This window comes from Typha angustifolia, chromosome 14, assembly GCF_048772165.1.
Source record: "Typha angustifolia cultivar Huaian chromosome 14, ASM4877216v1, whole genome shotgun sequence".
Lineage (NCBI taxonomy): Eukaryota > Viridiplantae > Streptophyta > Magnoliopsida > Poales > Typhaceae > Typha > Typha angustifolia.
In genome coordinates, this window is record NC_133252.1 from 13,592,255 (window position 1) to 13,609,828 (window position 17,574).

The 17,574-nt window shown below is 41.1% G+C and overlaps 2 protein-coding genes across 5 annotated transcripts; both read left to right on the forward strand.

Moving 5' to 3' along the window:
- The first annotated feature begins 628 nt into the window (after window positions 1–628).
- LOC140776614 (syntaxin-31) lies at window positions 629–3,832 on the forward strand. Of its 2 annotated transcripts, XM_073120365.1 has the most exons (6): window positions 634–1,209; window positions 1,341–1,591; window positions 1,680–1,825; window positions 1,941–1,979; window positions 2,608–2,805; window positions 3,314–3,832. In XM_073120365.1, exons 1-6 carry the CDS (start codon window positions 999–1,001, stop codon window positions 3,471–3,473), a joined length of 1,005 nt encoding a protein of 334 aa, XP_072976466.1. In that variant the 5' UTR covers window positions 634–998; the 3' UTR covers window positions 3,474–3,832. The 2 variants fall into 2 exon arrangements, with proteins under 2 accessions (XP_072976465.1, XP_072976466.1); XM_073120364.1 differs by having other exon boundaries at window positions 629–1,209; window positions 2,608–3,455.
- A 7,792-nt stretch (window positions 3,833–11,624) lies between these two features.
- On the forward strand, window positions 11,625–17,186 carry LOC140775972 (auxin transporter-like protein 2). 3 transcript variants are annotated; one of them, XM_073119488.1, is made up of 8 exons: window positions 11,625–12,070; window positions 12,634–12,951; window positions 13,077–13,262; window positions 13,402–13,514; window positions 13,657–13,840; window positions 14,037–14,134; window positions 15,372–15,837; window positions 16,618–17,186. In XM_073119488.1, the coding sequence occupies exons 2-8, from the start codon at window positions 12,766–12,768 to the stop codon at window positions 16,840–16,842; spliced, it is 1,458 nt and encodes a 485-aa protein (XP_072975589.1). In that variant the 5' UTR covers window positions 11,625–12,070; window positions 12,634–12,765; the 3' UTR covers window positions 16,843–17,186. The 3 variants fall into 3 exon arrangements, with proteins under 3 accessions (XP_072975589.1, XP_072975590.1, XP_072975591.1); XM_073119489.1 differs by lacking the exon at window positions 11,625–12,070 and adding an exon at window positions 12,126–12,377; XM_073119490.1 differs by lacking the exon at window positions 11,625–12,070 and adding an exon at window positions 12,126–12,370.
- The last annotated feature ends 388 nt before the right edge of the window (window positions 17,187–17,574 follow it).

Sequence of the window (17,574 nt, forward strand, 5' to 3'; positions counted from 1 at the left end):
TTAGGTAAATACGCTAACACGCGTTAGGACTCCCCAAGGAAGCTACGCTCGTTTCATATTCTCTTTATTACTATTATTTGTTATTGTTATTATTATTATTTTTATTAAAAAAAATCTATTTTATGATGCGTTACCGCTCACCCCAAGCAGAGCTACTTGGGGGTTGGGCCGGGTTCTGGCAAAAAAATTGTATGATCCATCCAGCCTATATATCGTGCGCGCTGGCGTCGCGCTGGTTTCGTCAGGCCAAGTTGGACCATGATCGATTCCAAACCATCGGATGTCAGACTTGGGAAGTGGTATCGTAACAAAGAGGGGCCCATCCAGATCTTTGGTCAAGCTAGCAAATCTTGTTGTAGTCCACCGTCCGTCCACGTGATAACGCAAGAGCTGACCCACCCCAAACCCAACAATACAAGCCACTGACCTTTCTACGAACTTATCCGCAAACCAGTTGAAAGTTGAAACGGCAGTAGGTCGATAGTCGCGTAATAGGTAACAGCGTGTTTTGAAAATGGACCCCCCCCCCAAAGATGATCTGTCTGACCTGAGGAGTTCTTCGTGTGCCTTAAAAAAGACTAGTGGTCCGAAGATTGTTGACATGAATTTATTAATCTGCCAAAGCCCCAGTATAAGATGGCATGGAAACCAAAGAAAGTTGTTGGCCATGTACAGGGCCAGGGCCTTTTTATCTTTTCCTTACTGCTTCCAGCCCAAGTAAGCATTCAAAGAAGGCCCTTTTTGTTTGGGCTGGCTGGCTGGCCCTTGTCTTGATGCATCATTGGCCGAAACTTCCTTAGGCAGAACACAGAGACGGAGACGCTGGAGGCGTACGGCCAAGACGACGCCACCCACCCCCCTCTGGCCAAGTGCTGGAGGCGGAGCCATACCTGTCTCTTTTAACTTTCTAACAAGGAAACCCTACTGCGCTACTAACCTACCGCTAAAACTTGGGAATTGGGAACGGGACTCCCAAGTTCAAGCTCGGATTTTGATCAATGGCTTCGTCGTCCGTTTCGTGCTACCGCGACCGCACAACGGAATTCCGTTCCTTCTCCGAGAAGATAAAGAGATCTGCATCAACCACGGCGACGTTAATTTCATCATCCCAACGAGCGGTAACCTCAAGATCTGAGTTCAACAGCAAGGCATCCAAAATTGGGCTGGCCATCTATGAGACTTCGCAAAAGGTCGCGCGGCTCGCAAAGCGTAAGCCTTTCTTTCTGTTAATCTCCTTGTCAATTCTTTTCTCAGCGTACCAAAGTAGTAAACTTCTTAAGATCCACATGAATCTCGACGAATTTTTGGCCTAACTAAAACATTTCCTTTTGTGTACACAGTGGCCAAAAGGTCATCCCTGTTTAGTGATCCGGCGATGGAGATTCAAGAACTCACTGCTCTTATAAAGAACGACATCACGGCGCTGAACGCAGCGGTCTCCGATCTGCAAGTCGTTCAGAACATGGAAGCAACCGATAGCAACTGGTCCAGTGACGGAGTTGTTCATGCCACAACCATTTGTGATGACTTGAAGAATAGATTAATGCGAGCTACGAAGGAATTCAAAGATGTATTGACTGCAAGGACCAAGGTTACATCAAAGATTCTCCTTTTTTTTCTTTTCGTTGCTATTTGTCGTTTCTTTTAACCTTCTTGATGATATTATTACCATCTAACAGAACCTTAAGGCTCATGAAGATAGGAAACAGATATTCTCTACAAACGCCTCAAGAGAGAATGCATTCAGTAATCAAGTTAAGACACCCACTGAACCCCCTCCGTGGTCAATTGCACCGAATACCACTACTGTAACACCGTCCTCGATGTAAGTCTCTCATATACATTTGAAATTTGATCAACAGTATGCTGTGACCTTTTAGCATTTAGTTAAACCCGCATACTCACTGGAGTTTATGTTTCTGTTGTACTGTGTCTTTCAGAATGCCCATGAGCGGGATTTCAAATGGAAATCAGTTGAGGTAGTCCTCCTATTCTACTGCAATATAGATCTGAATTGAGAATTACTATTAAATTCTTCAATATCAAGGTGCCTTAAACTCTATCAATGTTCTGTAGTCTGAAACTTTGAAAATGTAATACTAAGTCCATTTCATGGCATAGTGATGGTATCTTGTGCAATAATGATGCAGTCGTTGTGGTTCCAAATCTCTTTTAAAATCAGTATCTGACTATTTTCAATTCTGTAAGGAACACACCATTAGAATAATTTTCAGAGATTTTGATTATTGAAGAGTGGAACAAAGTGAAAGAACCTACAAATAGGAGACTGACCAATAAGTATGGCATTTTGAAGAAATATAAGCGGGTCACCTTTACATGTAAAATTAGTTTTTATTTTTTATTTATTTATTTAAGTTCTATCAGATAGGCAATGCCATTCAGAAAATAATGCTATTAGCCATGTAAATCAAATTGTACTCAGATGTTTTACTTTGATGTGCTTCCTTTTTGCTCATTAAATCTGCAGGTAGATTATCCATTAGATTTAGTATGCTGGAAAACATATTATATGCTTGTAGAGGAAATAGTATTGTCCTTATTTATTGCAATACATTTCTTTGGTATTAATGGAATTACTTTCTCCAGACGGCGGTTAGCCGTGGAGAACACCCCATCCCATCAGGTAGAAATGACCGTGGTACAGCAAGTGGTTCCGCAGCGGGACAATTATAGACAAGGTCGAGCTGTAGCTCTTCAGAATGTTGAATCAACAATATCTGAACTTGGTGGCATCTTTACACAGTTGGCTACGATGGTTGCTCAACAGGGCGAGCTAGCTATCAGGTTATCCTACTATGCTACTTATTGCTATTTTATGCTATATCCAAGTCTTTTTCCTTTCCCTTTGATGACAGATTTCCTACAAGTAGTGAATCGTGATGAGTTCTTTTTTCTTGAAATTTGTTGCAATGTTGTTTTGTTCAAACTATGCAGTCATTTGTTACTGTATTCGTGCTATTGTCAAGAAATGGAACTTGGACTGATGAGTACCAAACAAAGGCATAGTGATTGTTATATATAATTGAAGTTTAGGGAGCTTTGAATCCTTGATAGCTAAGAATTTCAATATAGGATAACATGTAATGTACCGGTTATATGACATACAATATTTGTTTGGGGCGATATTACCTTACTTAAAAGATAAGGTCAAAATGCTGAATCACTTGAACCAAGCTGCTGTTTTTATGTAAGCTTTCACAAGCTTATCTACCTTTTTACTGAAAGCTATATCTTCTATGTTATCTATAAAGTTGAATTTTCAGATCAGCAACTTTAAGGGTTGCACGTGCAGGATTGATGACAACATGGATGAGTCATTAGCAAATGTAGAAGGTGCTAGCAGTGCTCTTTTGAAGCACTTGAATCACATATCGTCAAACAGGTGGCTTCTGCTCAAAATTTTTTCCATTCTCATAATTTTTCTATTGGTGTTTATTTTCTTGGTGCTCTGATCTGTAGCTAATTGATTTTTTGCATCCTGCCATTTTTTTCCTTACTTTCTTATGTTGGCCTTTCTTTTGATATTTGGCATTATGGTGAGTATGTTAATATTTTATAGATTTCTTACATTTATAGTTAGGTGTACTTTGCATGTTCCTGTCTTTGATTTTCCTCAGTTCTTCATGGTTCAATACAATCTATAAGAAGTTCTCTCATATTTGTAAACTAAATCTGGTATTTGATGATGTATTTCCAACATTGTAATTCTTAGTGACAGATCTTACAGATAATCTGTGATTCATATTTTAATTCATATCGTATTTTATAAACATGTGAAATGGTATCTGAATGGATTCAGGTTATTTTTCAACTTCGTTGTTTTTGGTAAAGGTTATTTTGTAACTTTAAAAGCTTAGAGATTCAACCGAATATGGTGCTGTATTGTGTAGATTGACAACCGTCTTGGATAATCAACAGCAAGATATTCTCTCATTTCTTGCACATAGTCAGATTCGACAAGTCTCCACAGATCTCTCCTTGTGATTTCTATAGGCCGGCAAAGAATACCAAAATCTGATGATCTGGAACCATTTTATTAGAAAACTTGAAAGAAAGTTAATTACTTATGTAGAATATTATATAGGAGGTGTTATGTTGATGAAGACCTAGACTAAAACCCTGAACTGAAATCAATGTCAATCAGATTGAAGACCAAGTTCCATCTGAAAAAACAAGCCGTAATGTCTCCCGCATCTCAACTCTTATAGTGAGTTAGTCACTTAACTGCAATGTGAACTAAAACTTATTGTTGGAGCAATGGTTCTTTGTTCTGTGATCTCTTATAGTGACTGGTAAAAATGTCATATATTAAATCCTTATTTGGTTTGAGACTAAGCTCCCAACCTAATTAGTTAGTCTAATTTTAAGTATTAATTTTTTGACGAGTAAACTTGATTAGAGATAAAAAAAAAATATTTAGTTACTGAATTAATTTAGAAGTCCCTAAACTTAAAAGCAAACATGGCTTAAAGTTCTAGTACTATGATTTTGATATGATTATAGAAGTAGACAGAATTTCTTGCTGCCAAGTATACATCAACAAAATCGTTCATGATCAGGTTACAACTAAAGATATATAAATCACATTATTGAACCTCATGAGTAAATGAAAAGGCTCGCCCGAGTCCTTAATATCTTCCTATTTAGATAGGCAACCATGTGATTGGAACCTCCATAGTGCGCTAAGCTATTGATCTTTTGTAATGGGATGCAAAGTCCAAATTATTGTGCCGACATCTCCGATTTGCAAATGTCATAAGCTTGCTTTTCCTTTAGTTGGGTGGAGGCTCTCACGAGAGAGTCTCCAACTTAGAATAGAAGCTTTAATTTGTTGCCTGCCATGATTCCTCCAAACCCCACTATCTATGGAGGGTAAAACGTAACCTCTTCCCTCTTCTTCTTCTTCTTCTTCTTCCCTTCTTCTTCTTCTTCTACTCGGGCCATCCCAATTGCTTCCTTCCATCACTTCATTTTACAATTCCATTCTATAATGCGTGTGACACCGTGGAAAGGGTCACACTGATGCAGATAGAAAACGGGCAGGGGATAGGGAACCATATCGATCGCACTTGGAATCTTCGTACCCACCAGGGTTGTATTTTTGCCTAACCAAATGGGGTCTCTCCTGGGTCCTGGTTCCTCAAGAGCCGTAACATTTACGAGTGTTAGGCGGATGAAAATGATAAAAGATAAATCCTGTTCTGAATCCTTGATTGTTTTAATGTTTTGTCCAATCACCAAGGTTGTTTTAATGTTTTGTCCAATCTCCTGCTTCCTTCTCACTTCTGCAGTCTTGACTGTCGAGAGATGGAGAAGAATGTTGTGGTGTGACCAACTAGGATTTGGAGACAACAATGGGTGGTTAATGATACCTTCCTTTAGAAATAGATCACCAGTTGTTGGTTGGTTTGGAGTCCAGAATATACTACAAGTCTAAAGTTTGGCCTTAGTGCACAAAGCTATCATTGCTGCCAACGATTCTCCCCCTGGGAAAAGAAAGGAAGAACTCAAAAAGAAAAAGAAAAAACGAAAGAGAATAATAGATCAAGTGATGATTTAATTCTTTGAATTGGAGAGACTAGTAATGAAAACGCTAAAGTAAGTCAGCATGCGGTGCAGGTCTCATCCTGAATTTTGATTTAGTTGGTAGGTCAAAATCTTGCTGAGTAAAGAATTAAATTATTCTCTATTTACTTTATTTTATTTTATTTTAAAAAGAAAAAAAAAAAAGAAAAGGAGAAGAGGAGAGAGAGGATAGAAGACTACCATAATTGTCACCTAGCTTTCAGAAAAGCCAAGCCGCTCGTTGTGCTCACTGGTGGCCGTGGGGACTCCTCCCAAAAGGCCCTACAGGCCACAATTGGGCTTTTAAGGACAAGTGGTGTCTCTCAATTCGGTGAACAATTTTAAACCGAGTCGTCCAAATCAAATTCCGAGTTTAGGGCTCCACGGGATGACTCAAATTACGTTTACAGCTCATCGGGGATGGATCAGTTGGTATCAATTAAGTAACTCGAAGCAAATGATTAGCCAGTTAGTTATATGATGATAGTAAGACAATATATTCAAATCAATGTTACCCTAATTTCTTTTTTTTCCCCTTTCTCTCCCTCTCTCCCTCTCCCTCTCCCCTAACGTTTGTTGGGGGGCCTGGGGATGAGGGGGTGTGAACTGCACGTGAGCCCTAAACGAATGTTTGTTCTGCTTTCCTTGTTTTGGTCCGGCTGGCTGGCTGGCTGGCTGAAACGTTACTTACAAATAAATTAAAAGAAATTGGTCATCCCAAATTCAAATTCATGGTTTAATACCAGAGTTGGAGATACGTCTGGTCGTCCTTTTATTCGAGGATGGTGCGATGAATAACGTGTTTATCGGGAGTATGATATTTTGAAACACCAACGCTTTCCGGACTCGCATGGAATACTGGAGTGCTTTTGGATTTATCCAACGGATGTCAATCAGTACAGATTCACATGGAAACGGAAGGAAGCTGATGGTGGCAGCGAAAAAACCCTTAGTCAATGAGTGAGACTCCTTTTTAATTATTAGGATGATTGGTCTGTATGCAACTAGATCTTCCAAGACCAAAGACTACAGTTAATTAATTATACTTATATATATCACATAATATCCATGATTTCCTGAATCCTCACCGGTACGTTGTTTCCGGGTTCTAAGGTTTCCGTTGAATTCAGGGTATAGAGAAGAGACCTGCAAGAGCAAGATGCCTGCTTGCCTTGTATTTTATTTTCTAAGAAGCAATAAATTTTGGGTAGTGGTGTGGTAGATTACTTTAATTCGGCCCGACTTCCAGTTCGTAACAGCTAAGCAAGTATATCAAATCATAGGACTGGGACACTTGGTTGAGGCTTCGAATTAACTGCAACTTGGTTGGTCCGTATCTCCCGTATCTAATCTGGCCCCCCACTTTCGCGTGGGTGTCCTTTTGAGTGGAATGGAACCCACTCAATGGAGGGGTTTTTTTTTCTTTTATATATAAAAAATATTTTAATTTGTTCTTCCATCAATTTGATATTGCTATGCTATTGGATAATACATATACCGAACTCTGTCTCCTCTTCTGTCTCTGGTCCTCTCTAATTAAGAAATTAGAGGAAAAATGAAAATGCACACGATATTGGACCACAAAAAGATTCACCGTTTATCAAACTAAAAGTGACCACATGGATCCAAATCTGCACCCGCACCCTGAAGCATCGATCCGCATGAAGGGATTGATGGAACTTATTTGGGTGTTTCCCATTGAGCCGGGAAAATGATTACATATCCCACGGCGGGCCACAGGGGGATGGAGGCCATGTTCCATAATACCTACACAGTGTTTGATCCACGCTTTCTTCATATCCCTCCCTCCCTCCCTCCCTCCCTCCCTCAGGGTGGACAAGAAGGCGACAGGACCTGGTAGTGGAGCAGATGATCGATATATAGAGCAGGAATGGGCTGACATGGTGCTCCTTAATGGGCATTGTCTTCTTGGGACTATATATATGCATGGGTAGACTTTAATTACCGGCCAGTTTCTTTTGAATGCTAAACTGCGTCCTTCTTTGAATTATTGGTTTAAAATAAAGATATTTCACGATATTATTGCCAGCCAGTTCAAGCCTAGTTTTTTCTTTTGTACTGGTAATCGCACTAATATCAACTGTGTGAACGACGCTTACTGTTGTTATCGAAGACGGCAATCCGCTTTGCCTTTTGCACGTGATCTCGCTCGGTAATGGCGTAGCCTTAATTTCAGATTGGGCTCGCATACTGAGAGATAAGGGGACGGCCTTCAAACATCACACACACACACACACACACACACTTTTATATCGCTAATCCAAAGGTGTGGAGTTCTGTACACTCCCCCCCACCATTACAAACTCCGTCTCGGCTTCCCCATCCTTATCAATTCGCCATTTTCGTGCACAAAAATAAAAAAAAAAAAGTCAACTTTCCATACGATCTTTTTAATTGCCGTTGTTTTTTTTAATAAAAAAATAATAATAATATATATATATATACTTATAGTCAACTTTCTCAATTTTGGTTATAACATAATTACACTGGTCTGGCGCAATATCGATTGCTTTAACGTTCATCTAGCACATGAATTATCGTAATCCCATACAAGAACCATGTGATCCTTTGTGTTGCCCTTCTCCAATATGAGATTATATATACATTTTTGTGGCTCTTTCTATATAATTTTACAATAGCAAGCGAATCTATATATATGACTTTAAAAAATAGGTAGCTTTGACTTGCGGCAGCCCCTCCCCGAGACGAAAGGACAGCAATGAACGTTTTAATAAGACCAATTAATGGTTTAGATCCTTTGGATAGTTGACCAGATACCTAACGTCACTTGACTAACAAGTCAGCTTGATGAGTAGCAGCAGTAGTAGTAGTAACCGTACAGGAATCGGACATCAATCTCTCACGAGATTACCATCTATAGCATCATGAGAGCTTGGCGATGAACAAATAAGTACTAGTCCGGGAGTGCAAATTACGCAACGTTAGGAGTTAGGACTTGCAGCAGGTAGATTCTTTGTAGTTTCCGAGACTAAACCGGGTCAAAGGTAATAAAAGGAAATATATCTAGTGTAGTAGCTAGCGATCAAACTAAGGAACATGATGGTGATCTGAACACTGGATTCATATCAGAACAGAACAGTTGTGCATCGGATCCCGTGTCGTAGAAACACCGACTTCTAAAGGGCAACAACATGAAGATTCACAAACGCAATTAAATGCTCACCGATTGAGAGAGGAAAAGTCAGAAAGAAAGAAAGAAAGAGTGTTGCAGTAAGAACTATTTAAGAGAGGATCAATTGGTTATGTAATTTATTCACAGTTTGGAATCTTAAAAACGGCACTGTCTGTCGGTGTGAGTTAATTATTAATTAACGTTGAGTGAGTTGGGTGCAATTATAGGCTAGTTACTTGTAGTCACATAGCGGTTACAATCTAATATGCCTGCCTGCCAGCCAGCCAGCCAGCCAGTGTTTAGGATGAGATTTACTAGAGGTAGGAGAGTTAATTTACAAGTTAATAGCTAATTATTGGCATCAATTGGATGCACATGTGGTGAGAGAGCGCGAGGCCACAGCTTTTGAGCAGTCATGCCCACCCGTACCCATTTTTTTGGTATTTGTTAATAGACATATAGGGATCAAATCACCTCTTACATTAAGCCACCTCCAAGGTGATGGGACCCACTCACCTAAATAAAGACAATGAGACATCCATCCCACTCTATTATTAAGTTTCTATTAGCTACCCTCTCCTATCTTTTAACTCACATTGTACGGGATTCCAACAGTTAGTCGATGCCGTATTAACTCATAATTCACAATCATGAAAGCCTCAGCTAATTCCGTTTTAAACCAAAAAAAAAAAAAAGGTATTTACTGGTACGGGTTATTTTCTCTGCTGCTAGTGCGCCATTATATATATATATATATATATATATATATATATATATATATATATATATACAACCCGCACAAACGAAGACAGGTGGTCGAGTTAAAATGCGTCTTCTAATTGGATAACGACACATGTGCATGAAGAAGAAGAAGAAGAAGAATGGCACGTGAGTGGAGGATCGAGTGCACCTCCCTCCCTATCTTAAATCCCTTTGTTTGTCCAAAAGGGATTTGGCGTCTTCATTCATGTAAGTGTTTGATGCCGGGCCCCCCACCTTCTCGTGCCATTTTCTGAAGATTCCGACGGCCTCCAAAAGTAGAGGGGATTACTACTACTATTATTATAAATATAGCAAAAGTTAAAGTCCCCCCCCCCCCCCCCCCCCCACATAGCTTAAAATCCAGACGCCCACGACGCTCCTTAATAGAGGAATCTATACTATTCAATGCATACTTTATTTCCATTTATCCCGTTGCATTAAACCAATTAGGGATTGTCTTTTTTGTCATCGTGGAAATGTCCCCTATCATTTATCAATAGATAGCAGTGCCTTTTTTTTTCTTTCTTTCTTTCACACAGATAAGGATTAAGGAGGAGGCAACTCGCTCTTGAGTCTTTGTCTATACCGGATGATTTTTTATTTTATTTTTCTAAATGTTCAGTGTATATATAGTTTCAGATGTGTGTGAGTCGTATTGCGTGAATCACCAGTTAATTAATCATTACTATTGCGCGGCTCCACTAAGCATAAACTTGATCCCGACGTCGCTGGGGAAGACCGAAGACAACATTAGGAGTGAAGGAAAGGATTAACCAGTATCCAAAGCAGAAAACTATAAATTAACAAATTAAAGTAGAGAGTATGAGAAAGAGGGTGGTGTGTGGGTCAAATTAAAGAGGTGGATTGATTGGGTCGTTGCAGGGGCTGAGAATAAACCACACCTAACCGACACAACCCCGTTGGAACGGGCAAACGTGGGGTTTTATGCGAGGAATTAATGGGGGCAAGCCTTCATGTAACACGGAGCACTTTAAAGTTCCTTCTACTACGAAACAAGTTCAAAAAAAGTGAGATGATACATCCATCACGTATGGGTGTCTTCTTTAGATTCCTGTCAATTTTCCAGCTTCCTGCTTAGCTCGTTTGTGCTTTTCTCTTATCGCTTAGCAATCATGGCAAGTATTCTTAATCATCAATTGACGCTGGCTCACGATCGTAATCACGGGTAGCCTCCCTTAACTGTCATAAGTGAAATGATAAAAGAGGTAAGAGACATTATCAAAATTGGCCATACCAAATTATTATGCATATATACAAGATCACTATCCAAATCGACGAGAGAGCAGTGGTTGCAAAATTAACCTTCTAGCTGCGACTAGAGGGAGTCTGGAATCTGGATATGGCTCCCTTCCGAATCCCATAGGCTTAAAAGTCCAAGAGTTGATGTAGATCTTCGACCTAATAATCTTAACTCAATCGGGCTGCGCTCTTTAATTTCGTCCCCTTGGTTGAGTTAATTTAATTTACTTTATTTTAGTCAAATGTTAATGGGGCCCATTTGGCGTCCATACAAAATTAAACTTGAGACAATGAATCTTTTAAGTTTTTTTTTTTTTTTAAACCGAAAAATTAATGTTGACGGACGGCCACTTGAACGCAATCCATGCTCTTGAGGTGACCACATAAAAAGGGACATCAGGTGGTCTCGGCTCACCGTAGTTTAATGGCCCCACTAACAGGTCCTACTATCCCCGAGCATTAGTAGGCATCATTCCAAAGGAGAGAAGGTCCTACATACCTACATTTTGCCACTGCCCACTGCCCAGTTGGAAGCAATTCAATTCCTACAACAAGGAAAAGAAAAGAAAAGAAACCATTATTCTTCTTCTTCTCATGTTTTTTGACTGCTCTACTCGATCCATCGGCGCTTTATTTATTTGGCAATACCCATGATACATAGAATATATATAGTATATCTGCATATTTTTGTATGGTTGAGTGGGACTTGGATCTGGGTATAGAAAATGGAAGAGACCAATGAAGTTAGAGAAAGGAACAGAGCGCCGAAATAACCGAAAAAGAAGAGGAAAGGGGGGCAAGTTCTGACTTGAAAGAACAGTTAGGAGGAGTTAAAGAGCACGCTGCCTGTCTGCGTATAGAAATCACCGTTGGGAAGAGGAGAGAGAAATTGAGAGGTGTATGTCAGTGTGTGTGGTGCTAGAGTGGGTCTAGGAGGTTATAAAAACACCACCGCTTCTCTTCTGATCCCTTGTTTCCACCTTCATCCCAAATTCCCCTAACGGTATCAAACCCGATAGATCGCTTAGCCTCATCATCTCTCGTTCTCCTCCTCCTCCTCTCTAGTCCCCGTTCTGTCGAACAAGGAAACAAGAGAACAAAAGGTTAAGGTTGGAGGAGAGAAAAAGAGTAGACGAGTGGGCTGTGGGACGGGAGTCCTAATTCCACCATCCCCTGCCACATTTCAGAGCAAACTCGATTGCCCTCGCCATCGAGGACGCGCACTTGATGTTGAAGTCAGTTACTCACTAGTCGCGTTTAAGTCTCCCGGAGTCACTACTAACTTCACATAAGGGAAAGTAACAAAAGGTTGGGATGCACCCGTCCATATATCTCCTCCATTCCCAACTCTCTCTCTCTCTCTCTCTGTTCCTAGCTAAATTGGCAAGAGCAAGTACAGCTAGCTAGCTGCTTTGTGTGGTTATCCTAATAAAAAGCGTTACTACATCTATTCCCATGCATTAATTATTTCGTTCATGCATCTCGACTTTCTTACTTTAGATACATAAATCCTGTGCGTTACAAAAGGCAAAACTGAGGTGAGAGGGGCTTCCGTTGCTACCGCATCCATTACCAGATCTCTCTCTCTCTCTCTCTCTCACTCGCAAGGCAAACAGTAATTTCTTGATATTTCATCGCTTTTCTTCTTTGTTCCTTCTATTGTTGTTCTGACCTCTCCTCCCTTGTTCTAAACCTGTGGTCTGGAAAGAGATCGCCGGTAGCGTTTTGGGCCAGGAATTAATTTGAGCCATCTTTTCCTCTCTCTCTCTCTCTTATTTTTTAAAAATAAAATAAATAAATAAATAAATTTTTAGTTTAAAATCTTCTGAAGACATCGTTTTCACGGTTCTGATGTGTGTCGTGTCGTTCAGATCTCAGATCGGTAGTACGGGTCTCGGCTTTCGTTCCGCTCTGCTCTGCTTCTGGATATAAAAAAGCTAGAAAACAAAGAGTAAGAGGAGTCGGAGAAAACCGAGAGAGAGAGGGAGAAAGAAAGAAAGAAGATGGTGCCGCAAAAGCAAGCGGAGGAGGCAATCGTGGCCAGTTTGAACGAGATGGAGCACGACGGAAACGGGAAGGAAGAGGGGGAGAGGGCCAGGGAGGAGTCCCAATCCATGTTTAGCGTCACGAGCCTACTGTGGCACGGTGGCTCTGTTTGGGATGCCTGGTTCAGCTGCGCCTCCAATCAAGTAAGTAGCTTACTTCTCTTCTTACTTGGAGTGTTCATGCAATGTTCATTTCAACAAATATGGATCGGGTTTCTTGGTAAAATAAATTAATTTCTTGGGCATTTTTGTTTTGTTTTGTTATGCAGGTCGCTCAGGTGCTGTTGACGCTGCCTTATTCGTTCTCGCAGCTGGGGATGTTGTCCGGTATTCTTCTGCAGCTCTTCTATGGCATCTTGGGTAGCTGGACGGCGTATCTCATCAGTGTCCTGTACGTCGAGTACCGCACTCGGAAGGAGAAGGAGAATGTCAGCTTCAAGAATCACGTTATCCAGGTCACCTCACTTCTCCCCTCTTCTCCTTTTTCATTCACATCTCCTGTTCACTTCCTGGACAATGTTTGTAATTACATAAATGCCCCTCCCTATCTATCTATCAAAGCTCTCACCCCCACCCCTGTTTTGCCCTTGGCAGTGGTTCGAGGTACTGGATGGACTGCTTGGGCCGTACTGGAAGGCCGCCGGCCTCGCGTTCAACTGCACCTTTCTCCTCTTCGGCTCAGTCATACAATTGATCGCTTGCGCCAGGTGTGAATGACTCACCTACTTATATATATATATATATATATTTATATATATATATATATATATATATTACAACTTTCTTTTCTCTCTCCTCGGCTCAGTCATACAATTGATCATTTGCGTTTTTAATTTTGGGACGATGTAGTAACATATACTACATCAATGACCGGTTGGACAAGAGGACATGGACGTACATCTTTGGGGCTTGCTGTGCCACGACGGTGTTCATTCCATCCTTCCACAACTACCGGATTTGGTCCTTCCTTGGACTCGGCATGACGACCTACACCGCCTGGTACCTGACCGTCGCAGCACTCATCCACGGCCAGGTCAGACCCTCATCATCATTTGTATGCAGAAAGCAGAGGAGTCCAGATAATATTGCTATGCCATGTCATTCTCCTTTTCCTACATCGACCGTGATGATTTCATTTTCTACACTCTTTCGCCAGTCGCTCCTGAACTCTCTCGACTCAACAAACCAAGAACTGAATGATGGCAATTAATCTCTAATTCATATCGCAGGTGGAGGGAGTGGCGCACACGGCTCCAACCAAACTTGTGTTGTACTTCACCGGCGCTACAAACATCCTCTACACCTTCGGTGGTCACGCCGTCACCGTGTAAGTGAGACTAATTATTAAACTCATATTATAGCTACTAGATAGCTTTTGGGACTTCATAAAAGACCAGAGGCTTGTGGTCTCGATCGTATATATATATATATATATATATAGCTACACTAGTTTGATAGCCCATAGCCTCGATTAATTTGTTCAGTAAACGCTTTTATATATTTTCCCTCCCCTCCAGCTTTTAATGAAAAAAAAAAAGAAATTATCTTTCTAACTTTTCACCTCGCTTTTGCGGGATTTCTTACTTTCTTTCCGCCTATCCTTCCTCAATCGATAGCTGCTTTGCTTTTCTATCTAGGCGGCAGGGGTGGACAAGCCCGGATTTGGAAATGATTTCTCCGGTCTCCGGTCCCCACTACTTTACTCCACAAAATTAAAAAGGACTAGGTCCTTATGACAATCTTAATCTTAGATTAAATCCCTTCCCTACTCCCTACTCCCTACTCCTTATAATATATATATATATATGTGCTAGACGATTGGGTTGGGTAGTAACTAGAACAGAGGAATAGGGTAGGGGTATTTCGTGGAGTGGAGTGGGAACCAGCTGTTTGGGTACTCATCAGTGGTAAATAAATGAACTCCTCCACCCAACTTGAAATGATATAGACAAAAGGAGCTTTATGACTATGCTAATTCTATATCAAGTGAAGGAGAATCTTTTTTTTATTTATTTCTTAGTGGAAGGGGAAAAAGAGAGAGATAAGAGGATGGGATATAAGGATGGAAGGTATAAAAAGTGGAGGTTGTTTTCTTTCTAAATCACATCGGTGGCGGTGTGGTGATTGGTACTAGAGTAGGGTCCCACTCCCACAAGAGAATATCAACTAATTAATCCAGCTCTATTAGACGTGGTGGTTTGCTTGCATCATCCTCATCATCACAATCACGTTTGATAAGGTCTCTTGGGGTTGGTAATACCTTTTAACCGGAGATTAGGAAGAAAGCCTATGAATTATGTGTAGCGCAATAATTTGTTCTTTCTTAATCATAATCAGTCTATTAAAATTTTGCTTCTTATCGAAAGCCCGACATAATAGATAACCGGCCATTACTACTACAAACACAGTCTAGTCTAGTCTTTTGCTAGTTTCTTTCTTTCCCAAAACTTATAAACCTTTATTTATTTTTTAAAATAATAATAATTTACGGTTCTGCCACTTTGGAATGAGAAAATTAAGAAGATTTTTTTAAAATAAATAAATAAATAAAATAAACTTTTCAGGGAGATCATGCACGCCATGTGGAAGCCGCAAAAGTTCAAGTACATCTATCTGCTCGCTACTCTGTACGTGTTCACACTGACGCTGCCTTCGGCGTCGGCGGTGTACTGGGCGTTCGGCGATCAGCTTCTGAACCACTCGAACGCCTTCTCGCTGCTGCCCAAGTCCGGGTTCCGGGACGCGGCGGTGATCCTCATGCTGATCCACCAGTTCATCACGTTCGGGTTCGCGTGCACGCCGCTCTACTTCGTGTGGGAGAAGGTGATTGGGATGCACGACACCAAGAGCATCTGCTTGCGTGCATTGGCTCGCCTCCCCGTGGTGATCCCTATATGGTTCTTGGCCATCATCTTCCCCTTCTTCGGGCCCATCAACTCCGCCGTTGGTGCTCTGCTGGTTAGCTTCACAGTCTACATCATCCCCGCCCTGGCTCACATGCTCACCTACCGCAAAGCCTCCGCTAGAATGGTACGTAACCTTTAAAACCTATCAAGGAAATTCCTTCCTTCCTTTGCCTGCCCAACTCTTCCAACAGTATATTTAGCCTTCTCACAATATATTTAGCCTGCTAAAGTACATACATATATATTTGGTTGATTGACCATTGCTGTTCGTATCCTAAACTCTCTCTTCTCTTTACCTTCTATTATGTAATTAAGCTGCAGCTGGCACGTGCATATGATTGCAACTCCACCGCGTACTCATCGCGTCGTGCAATTACTGGGAGGAGTAGTGACTAGTGAGCGAGCATTAGGGTCCCACCCACGTAACCAATGATTAAATCATTCCAACAACCGCATTTATTGAGTGGCAGAGACAAATAACTGCACTGTAGAGGGACATATATCCTTGGCTGGCCTTCCGTTTCTTCGACAACCACCCTCCTACACTCTATCCGGAACCACTGGACACTGCTCCACTGGTTAGATAGAAAATGGATATATGATGGGGTTAACTTAATTTTGGTCAATCCGGATTCCCCCTGGACCCGACGCCTAACTTAGCTATAGGCCTTTTTTTTTTTTTTTTGACACTCTTTACTTAAGGTCCACTGATCGATTGTGGATATTCATCTGCATTTCTCCTCCGATAGCTACATCCATTTAAAAACTTACAATACTGATTGATGAACTGATCGAATATTGGGTGATGGATCACGTTCCTTTCCTCAAATTTTTTAATTTATTTCTGACCATGCAATTGCAATCTTATAATATCTTTTAAATTAATTTTGTCGTCTGCATGCAGAACGCTGCGGAGAAGCCACCCTTGTTCCTACCGAGCTGGACCGCGATGTACGTGCTGAACGCATTTGTGGTGGTGTGGGTGCTGGTGGTTGGATTCGGGCTCGGTGGTTGGGCCAGCATGACCAACTTCATTAGGCAAGTCGACACGTTTGGGCTCTTTGCCAAATGCTACCAGTGCCCCAAACCACCCACTCTCGCTGCTCCCGCTCCAACGCAGCATCACTAAGCTAAAGCCTACCGACTGCTTCATTTACTTCCTTCTCCTGACACCAATTAAGTTTACTTTCTTCGCTAGCTTCTTGGTCATCTGTAATATACAACCCACCGAATTGGTGAAGCATCAAAAGTTGCGCCGCCCCTGCCGCTTCCACCGTTCTCGTCGGTTGCTTAATTTCCTTTTCGGTTTGTTCTTTGTTTGCCTTTCCTTCACATGGTAATGGTTTTCTTTTCCTCTGTTCGATCTTTAGTATATGATATAAATATATATATTTATGTGTTTTAAGTTTGAGGTTTGTGGTAATGTTGATGATGATTCACTCTATAACAAGTTACAAGTGTCGTTGCGACTCATCTTGGACTGACGTCCCGGTTACTTTTATTTACATTGGGATTTGGAATGATAAAAGAAATGGTGCGGTGCCGGTGAATGGATGGATGCAAATGTTTATAGAAAGTTGTAGTGGTTAGTTATTGTGGCGTGGCTCAGTGGTTCGTCATAATTACGAGCATGGTTTCCCATGCCTTTGCTTAAATACGCAATGTTTGAGAGGCCAGCGCGGTCCAAATAATTAAAATCCTGCTACTTTTTGTTCGTGAGTGAGGCAAAGTATTGCCAGTAGGTCTCTCCCATAACGTTGCGAATGGATTCTCTTCTACGATCCCTTCTGATCTTTCACATGGCCTGCACGTTGTAGTTGGCCTCGTCTGGCCGCTTTGACCGCTTGCTTACTTGTCTGTA